This window comes from Psittacula echo (assembly GCF_963264785.1).
Source record: "Psittacula echo genome assembly, chromosome: 32".
Classification (NCBI taxonomy): Eukaryota; Metazoa; Chordata; class Aves; order Psittaciformes; family Psittacidae; genus Psittacula; species Psittacula echo.
The window spans coordinates 133,882-143,514 of record NC_137767.1 but is presented as its reverse complement, the minus strand read 5'-3'; the positions used below and the strand labels follow the sequence as shown (position 1 = coordinate 143,514).

Below are 9,633 nucleotides of genomic sequence, written 5' to 3'. Positions count from 1 at the left end.
ATGGGGTACATTAAGGACACTGAGGACACCCCATACCCGGCTGCCACCAGCACCCATGGGTGCTCAGCACCCGCTGTGCCTTCAGCACCCACAAGTGGCCTTAGGGACCCCTATGGGGTGACCCAGCACCCTATGGGGCCCAGAATGGACATTGGGGACCCCCCCCCCCCGACCCTATGGGACACCCCATGAAGGGGGGGTGACACGGACCCCCATACACTACAATGACGTTGGGGGCCCCCCCCCAGCACCCATGGGTGCCCCGGGGCGGGGGGGGGCGGCACTGATGACGTCATACTGGGGGGCGGGGCCTGACGATGCATTAAAGGATTCCCCTCCCCCCAATGGGTTTGTGACGTCATTCTTGGGGACACCCCCCCCCCCCCCCAACCCTCCTCCCATTTAAGGACCACCCATAGCACCCCATAGACACCCCATAGACCCCCATAGACCCCCACAGACACCCTATAGACCCCCATAGACACCCTATAGCCACCCCATAGACAGCCATAGCACCTCATAGACCCCCATAGCTACCCCATAGCACCCCATAGACAGCCATAGCGCCCCATAGACACCCCATAGCACCCCATAGATAGCTACAGCGCCCCATAGACACCCCATAGCACCCCATAGACACCCCATAGACAGCCATAGGGCCCCATAGACACTCCATAGACAGCCATAGCGCCTCATAGACACCCCATAGCACCCCATAGACAGCCATAGCGCCCCATAGACCCCCAGAGCCACCCCATAGCCACCCCATAGCCACACCACAGCACCCCATAGACACCCCATAGCGCCCCATAGCCACCCCACAGAATCCCATGGCCACCCCATAGCACCCCATACATGCCAATAGCACCCCATAGACACCCACAGCACCTGATAGGCACCTCATAGACACCCATAGCATCCCATAGCCCCCCCATAGCACCCCCATAGCCACCCCATAGCACCCCCCACCCCATAGCCCCCCCATAGACGCCCATTCACAGACATGGAGTTTATTGTACACGTTTCACACCAGGACTCGGGGACCCCCCCCCCGGGGCCCCCCCAAACCCGAGGGGTCCCCCCATAACCCGGGGGGGGGGGGGAGGAGAAAGGGGGGGGAGGGGGGGATAAAGAAGGGGGGGGGACACCCCCAAAAACAGGGGGGGGGGCGACAGTGACACCCGCCCCCCCCCCAAAACCAACCCCCCCCCCAACCCCCATAATGGAATCCCCCATAATGGGGGGGGGGGGGGATTTAGGGGGACCCCCCCCGGGACACGCACACACAGCTCCATGCAAAGGGGGGGGGCACCTGCACCCCATAACCCCCATAGGAAGGGACAGGGAATAGGGGGGACCCCTTTCATATTGGGGGATCCCCCCCATTATTGGGGCCCCCCCCCATTATTGGGGTCCCCCCCATGTTTTGGGGTGAAAAACTCGCTTTTAAATTGGGGGGGAGCCCCCTTTTTGCCTTCATTTCTGGGGTCCCCCCCCATGTCTTTAGGGGGGGCCTTCAAGTATTGGGGTCCCCCCCTTTGTCACCCATCACCCCCTATAGGGGTCCCCCCCATGTGTTGGGCTCCCTCCTCTATATAGGCCCCCCCCACCCTATATATTGGGGTCCCCCCCTTTTGGGGTCCCTCCTGCACCCCAAAACATGCGGGGGGGGGGGAGATGAGAAGGGGCTGGAATGTCCTGGGGGTCCCCCCCATTCCCTCTATGGGGGGGGTCCCCCCAATATCCATTAAAGGGCACCCCTAAATTGGGGGGGGGAACCCCCCTTTTGTGCTCAGGTCTATGGGGTCCAATGGGGGGGGGAAACATCCCATTTTGGGGGGGTCCAAATGGGGGAGGGGGGTGTCCCCATAGCACCCCAATATCCCTCCATGGGGGGGACGACCCCCCCACTTATGGGGTGCTCTATGATGGGGACACCCCCCCCCCCCCATAGCATTGGTTGAGCCCAACTTCACCCCCCCTTTATGGGGGGGACCCCAAAATGGGGGGGGGGGGGGGTTTGGGGGTGCAGGAGGGGGGGGAAGGAGGGGTTGGGGGGGGGTCCCTGAGGGGTGCAGGGGGTCAATGGGGAGGGGAGGAGGGGGGGGGGGTGAAGGGGGCGGGGCCAAGCGAGGCTCCTCCCCCCCGCAGGGCCGGACGCTCCCATTGGTGGGCTCCGGGAAGGGGCGGGGCCTCTGCTGTTAGGTGCTCAAATACACTGGGGGGGGCGGGGGGGGGGGGGGAGAGAAGGGGGCGGAGTCAGGGCTGGGGCCACGCCCCCCCCCTGCTGCCGCTCCCTTATTGGTCAATGGGAGCGAGGCTTCACCAAGCCACGCCCCCACCCTCCCACCCCCTTGGGGCCTCATTCAGCTCCCGTTCAGCCCTCATTTGCATGCCCCGCCCACCTCATTTGCATGCACCCGAGGTTTATTTGCATAGCCCCGCCCCCCGTTGGCACCCCTGTGGCTCGAAGGTCATCCCATTGTATACCCCTATACCCATCATTTGCATGGAATAGCTCCTTATTTGCATACCACGCCCCTTATTTTGCATAAAGAGGCACCCTTACACAGTTCCACTTAAATCTCCTGCATGCTCCACCCCTTAATTTGCATATTAGAACTCTCATTGGCATCTTTCATCTCCCACTTTCTCATTTACATAACCCATGCCCTCATTGGCCCATCCCATCCCCTCATTTACATATCCCATGCCCTCATTGGCCCATCCCATCCCCTCATTTACATATCCCATACCCTGATTGGCCCATCCCATCCCCTCATTTACATATCCTATCCCCTGATTGGCTATCTCATCTCCTCATTGCTCCATCCCACCCCTTCCTTGGCCAATCCATCCCATAGTTGCTATCTTAGCCCCACACTGGCCCATCCCAGCCCCTCATTAGCATCTCTCCACCCCTCATTTGCATATCCCCACCCCTCATTTGCATATCCCCTCTCACCAATGATGATGATGAGGACGATGGCGCAGATCACCCCCAGGATGATCATCATCTGCATACAGGGGTCACATGGGGGTCAAGGGGGCGTGGCTGTGGGCGTGGCTATGGGGTTGTGGGTGGGGCTAAAGGTCTGTGGGCGGGGCCATGGGGCAGTGGACGGGGCCATGGGGCTGTGGGCGTGGTTATGGGGCTGTGGGTGGGGCCATGGGGCTGTGGGCGTGGTTATGGGGCTGTGGGCGGTGCCATGGGGCTGTGGGCGTGGTTATGGGGCTGTGGGCGAGGCCATGGGGCTGTGGGTGGGGCCATGGGCCGTGGGCGTGGTTATGGGGCTGTGGGCGGGGCCATGGGGCTGTGGGCGTGGTTATGGGGCAGTGGGCGGGGCCATGGGGCAGTGGGCGGGGCCATGGGGCTCACCTTGAGGTTCTTCCACCAATACTTGCGCTTGAGCTTGGCCGCGCTGGTCTCGAACTGGGAGGCCCCGGCCTGGAGCGCGTCCGCTCGGTCGTCGAGCTCCGAGAGCTTCTGGTCGCGCTCCAGCACCTTGTCCACGTTCACCCGCATGATGTCCACCACCTATGGGGGCAATGGGGGCAATGGGGGCAATGGGGGTAATGGGGGCAATGGGGGTAATGGGGGCAATGGGGGAATGGGGGCAATGGGGGCAATGGGGGTAATGGGGGCAATGGGGGCAATGGGGGCAATGGGGGCAATGGGGACAATGGGGGTAATGGGGGTAATGAGAGCAATGGGGGCAATGGGGGCAATGGGGACAATGGGGGTAATGGGGGCAATGGGGGCAATGGGGGCAATGGGGACAATGGGGGTAATGGGGGTAATGGGGGCAATGGGGACAATGGGGTAATGGGGGCAATGGGGGCAATGGGGGGTAATGGGGGCAATGGGGACAATGGGGTAATGGGGGCAATGGGGGCAATGGGGGGTAATGGGGGCAATGGGGACAATGGGGACAATGGGGGCAATGGGGGCAATGGGGGGTAATGGAGGTAATGGGGGCAATGGCGGCACTGGGGGCAATGGGGGGCAATGGGGGCAATGGGGACAATGGGGGTAATGGGGGCAATGGGGACAATGGGGGCAATGGGGGCAATGGGGGCAATGGCAGCAATGGGGGTAATGGGGGGTAATGGGGGCAATGGGGACAATGGGGTAATGGGGGCAATGGGGGCAATGGGGGCAATGGGGGGTAATGGGGGCAATGGGGACAATGGGGGTGATGGGAGCAATGGGGACAATGGGGGCGCTGGCCCCTTACGCGCCCCCCCCATGCCGTAGCCACGCCCCCAAGCCCTCTTAGCCCCACCCTATTCACAAGCCCCGCCCATCGCAGCGCCCCCTCTGGCCCCTCCCACCCCCTCAAACCCCGCCCCTTTACCCCCCATACCCAAGCCCAAGGCGCAAGCCCCGCCCCCTTGAAGCCCCTCACCCTTGAAGCCCCTCCCCCTTGAAGCCCCTCCCTCTTCCTTCAGCTCTGCCCCCTTTACCCCAAGCCCAATGCAGAAGCCCCGCCCCCTTTAAGCCCCGCCCCTTTGTGCCATCCTATACCGACCTCCTCCCCTTTAAGCCCCGCCCCCTTTAAGCCCCTCCCACCCCCTCAAGCCCCTCCCCTTTACCCCCAAGCCCCGCCCCCCCTTTAAGCCCCCTCCTTCCTCAAGCCCCACCCCTTTTACCCCTTACACCCAAGCCCACCGCCGGAGCCCCGCCCCCTCCAGGCCCCGCCCCCTGTGACCTCATCCACTTGCGCCTGCGTCTGCTGCAGCCGCCGGTTGCTGGTCAGGTTGGGGGGAGGGGCCGGGGCCCCGCCCCCTTCCGCGGCGGGGGGAGGGGCGCTGGGGGCGGCGGGGGCCGACCTGGAACGGGGGGGGGGGGGGGGGGGTAGGGCAAAGGTCATGGAGGGGTCACCTGGCCCCGCCCCCATCGCCAGGTATGGGGGGGGTGCAATGCGGGACCCATAACTTGGGGGTCACAGGGCTCCTATAGGGGCCTATAGGGGGGACCCCAGTGCCCCATAGAGAGGGGGCAGAAGTGACACCCCCCCCCCCCCCCCCCCAGCACAGGGACCCATAGGGGCCTCTCTGCCCCATAGCAGGGGGGGCAGAGGCGTCCCTGTGCCCTAGAGATGGGGGGCAGGAGCAACCCCACTGTGAGCCATAGCACTGGGGAGCCATAGGGCAGGCTCTGCCCCACAGAGAGGCCTCTGAGCCCCATAGAGAGGCCTCTATACACCATATAAGGGACTCTCTGCCCCACAGAGAGGCCTCTATGCCCCATATAAGGGACTCTCTGCCCCATAGAGAGGCCTCTATGCCCCATATAAGGGACTCTGTGCCCCATAGAGAGGCCTCCGAGCCCCATAGAGGGGCCTTTGCACCCCACAGAGAGGCCTCTGAGCCCCATAGAGGGGCCTTTTCGCCCCATAGAGAGGCCTCTGAGCCCCATAGAGAGGCCTCTGAGCCCCATAGAAGGCCCTCTCTGCCCCACAGAGAGGCCTTTACACCCCATAGAGCGCCCTCTCTGCCCCATAGAGAAGCCTCTGAGCCCCACATCGGCCCCTCCCCCCCACATCGCCCCTCCCCCACCCCCCTATGGGGCGCAATGGGGGGGGGGAGGGGGGGGGGGCATCATTTTCCCACCCCTCCCCCACCCCCTTTGCGTCGGAGCCTAAAAATAACCCCCAAGGAGGGGGGGGGGGGAAGGGGGAGATGGGGGGGGGGGGAGGGGCGGGATGGGATTGGGGGGGGGGGGGGGGGGTCCCGGGTGGGGGAGGGGGGGTGTGGGGGAGGGGTCCCCGCGCTCACATCTCGGTGGCGGCGCTGAGCGGCTCCGGCGGCGGCGGCGGGAGGAGGAGGAGGAGGAGGAAGATGGCGGCCGGGGCGGTGCGAACATCCGGGTACATGGGGGGGGGGGGGGGGGGGGGGGGAGGAGCGGGGGGGGGGGGAATGGGGCTCTATGGGGTATAACAGGGTCTATGGGGTGCCTATGGGGTGTCTATGGGGTATAGCAGGGTCTATGGGGTATCACAGGTGCCTATGGGGTGTCTATGGGGTATAGCAGGGGTCTATGGGGTGCCTATGGGGTCTATGGGGTATAGCAGGGGTCTATGGGGTCTATGGGGTATCACAGGTGCCTATGGGGTGTCTATGGGGTATAGCAGGGGTCTATGGGGTGCCTATGGGGTGTCTATGGGGTATAGCAGGGGTCTATGGGGTGCCTATGGGGTATAACAGGTGCCTATAGGGTGCCTATAGGGTGCCTATGGGGTATAGCAGGGTCTATGGGGTATAACAGGTGCCTATGGGGTGTCTATGGGGTATAGCAGGGTCTATGGGGTGCCTATGGGGTCTATGGGGTATAGCAGGGGTCTATGGGGTCTATGGGGTATCACAGGTGCCTATGGGGTGTCTATGGGGTATAGCAGGGGTCTATGGGGTGCCTATGGGGTGTCTATGGGGTATAGCAGGGGTCTATGGGGTGCCTATGGGGTATAACAGGTGCCTATAGGGTGCCTATAGGGTGCCTATGGGGTATAGCAGGGTCTATGGGGTATAACAGGTGCCTATGGGGTGTCTATGGGGTATAGCAGGGTCTATGGGGTGCCTATGGGGTCTATGGGGTATAGCAGGGGTCTATGGGGTCTATGGGGTATAACAGGTGCCTATGGGGTGTCTATGTGGTATAGCAGGGTCTATGGGGTGCCTATGGGGTGTCTATGGGGTATAGCAGGGGTCTATGGGGTGCCTATGGGGTATAACAGGTGCCTATAGGGTGCCTATGGGGTGTCTATGGGGTATAGCAGGGGTCTATGGGGTGCCTATGGGGTGTCTATGGGGTATAGCAGGGGTCTATGGGGTGCCTATGGGGTATAACAGGTGCCTATAGGGTGCCTATAGGGTGCCTATGGGGTATAGCAGGGTCTATGGGGTATCACAGGTGCCTATGGGGTGTCTATGGGGTATAGCAGGGTCTATGGGGTGCCTATGGGGTCTATGGGGTATAGCAGGGGTCTATGGGGTCTATGGGGTATCACAGGTGCCTATGGGGTGTCTATGGGGTATAGCAGGGGTCTATGGGGTGCCTATGGGGTGTCTATGGGGTATAGCAGGGGTCTGTGGGGTGCCTATGGGGTATAACAGGTGCCTATAGGGTGCCTATAGGGTGCCTATGGGGTATAGCAGGGTCTATGGGGTCTATAGGGTATAACAGGTGCCTATGGGGTGTCTATGGGGTATAGCAGGGTCTATGGGGTATAACAGGTGCCTATGGGGTGTCTATGGGGCATAGCAGGTGCCTATGGGGTATAACAGGTACTTATAGGAGGGTCTATGGGGTATAGGAGGTGCCTATGGGGTATAGGAGGTGTCTATGGGGGTTCTATGGGGTATAGCAGGTACTTATGGGGAGATCTATGGGGTATCGCAGGTGTCTATAGGGTATAGCAAATGTCTATAGGAGAATCTATGGGGTATAGCAGGTGCCTACGGGGTATAACAGGTGCCTATGGGGGATCTATGGGGTATAACAGGTGCTTATAGCGGGGTCTATGGGGTATAGGAGGTGCCTATGGGGTTCCTATGGGGTATAATAGGTGCCTATGGAGGGGGTCTATGGGGTATAACAGCCGCCTATAGGGTATAGAAGGTGTCTATGGGGTTCTATGGGGTACAGAGGGTGCCTATGGGGCAGAGCAGGTGCCCATAGAGGTGCCTATGGGGCACAGCACGTGTCTGTCGTCACCCCAGAGACCCAGGACCCCCCTCGGTATCATCCAATAGGAGCGGGGACCCCTCCAACATCACCCAATGGGAGCTGCGCCCCCCCCCCCCCCCCACGCCACCCAATAGGATTGGGGAATGGACCCCGGCGCTGATTGGCTGCTGCGCGCGGTCACGTGAAAGGACGCGCTGCCCATTTTGCGGGTGCCTGCGACAGGGGCGGAGCCAGGGCTGAGAAGCAGCCAATGGGAGCGCGGAGAAGAAGCCGCAGCGAAGCAGCGGCCAATCAGAAGCGAGACACGTCAACAACCCACCGCACCCTCGCGCGCTGATTGGCCGCTGGCGCCTCCGAGTGCTGTACCGCCCCCTAGCGGCCATCCGCGCCCGCCCCGCGCAGGCGCAGTCAGAGTGACCGGAACAAGGGGGTTGTTGCTGCGCATGGACACGCCTCCCCTTGCCCGCGCGGTGACGTAATCACGCACGTCATCACGCCGCGCTCATCACGTGCTGCCCGCGCAGGGGCGGGGCAGGTCAGGATGTACCGCACTGACGATCAAAGATAGCGGCGCCCATCCGGCCGGGGTGACCCCGGGGCACCGGCGCTGACGTCACGGCGACCCCCCCAAACCCACCCCACGTGACTCCCATGTCTCCCCCGCACATCTCCCCCTCCCCCCCCCACCTTTATCCCCCCTTCCCATCCCCCTCCACACCCCCTTGTCCCCCACGTTGGAATCGCTCCCATGATGCCCCGCGGGCCTCATTTGCATAGGGGCGTGTCCCCCGCCCCCGGTTTCCGCGCCAAACTCCAACGTGACACGCGGCTTTTCCGCGCCAAATCCTTTAATGGCTCCTCAATGGGAGGGGGAAAACGGGGGTTGGGGGGGGTTTGGGGGGGTCGGGGGATCGGGGACCCCCATAGGGGGCAAGGGGGGGTCCCCCCAAACCCCCCCCTCCCCTTTTAAGCCGCTCTCCTCCGGCCCCCCAAGACTGAGATCAGCAGCAGCAGCTCCATGACAGCGGGGGGGATGCTAAAGGGGGGCACAAACTTGGGGTCAATGGGGTGCAATGGGGGACATAAAGGGGGGGTCAATGGTGACATAAAGGGGGGTCAATGGGGGACATAAAGGGGGGGTCAATGGGGAGCAATGCGGGACATAAAGGGGGGGTCAATGGGGTCATACAGGGGAGGTCAATGGGGAGCAATGGGGGACATAAAGGGGGGGTCAATGGGGAGCAATGGGGGACATAAAGGGGGGGTCAATGGTGACATAAAGGGGGGGTCAAGGGGGTCATAAAAGGGGGTTCTATGGAGACATAAAGGGGAGGTCAATGGGGAGCAATGCGGGATATAAAGGGGGGGTCAATGGGGGTCATAAAGGGGGGGTCAATGGTGACATAAAGGGGGGTCAATGGGGGACATAAAGGGGGGGTCAATGGGGAGCAATGCGGGACATAAAGGGGGGGTCAATGGGGTCATACAGGGGAGGTCAATGGGGGACATAAAGGGGGGGTCAATGGGGAGCAATGCGGGACATAAAGGGGGGGTCAATGGGGGACATAAAGGGGGGGTCAATGGGGGACATAAAGGGGGGTCAATGGGGTCATAAAGGGGGGGTCAATGGGGGACATAAAGGGGGGTCAATGGGGGACATAAAGGGGGGGTCAATGGGGAGCAATGCGGGACATAAAGGGGGGGTCAATGGGGGACATAAAGGGGGGGTCAATGGGGTCATAAAGGGGGGGTCAATGGGGGACATAAAGGGGGGGTCAATGGGGAGCAATGCGGGATATAAAGGGGGGGTCAATGGGGTCATAAAGGGGGGTCAATGGGGTCATAAAGGGGGGGTCAATGGGGGTCAATGGGGAGCCCCCCCCCATTCACCTGCATAGGGTGAAGATGATCCAGCAGGAGGCGCTATCCCAGCCCTCGAGGTC

The 9,633-nt window shown here is 62.2% G+C and overlaps 1 protein-coding gene across 1 annotated transcript; it reads right to left on the bottom strand.

The window, feature by feature from the left end:
• Window positions 1-2,041: 2,041 nt before the first annotated feature.
• On the bottom strand, window positions 2,042-5,879 carry VAMP2 (vesicle associated membrane protein 2; the record flags this gene model as incomplete). Its single annotated transcript, XM_080636390.1, has 5 exons — window positions 2,042-2,218; window positions 2,966-3,017; window positions 3,380-3,538; window positions 4,713-4,833; window positions 5,782-5,879. The coding sequence occupies 5 exons, from the start codon at window positions 5,877-5,879 to the stop codon at window positions 2,202-2,204; spliced, it is 447 nt and encodes a 148-aa protein (XP_080492516.1). The 3' UTR covers window positions 2,042-2,201.
• Between the last annotated feature and the right edge of the window lie 3,754 nt (window positions 5,880-9,633).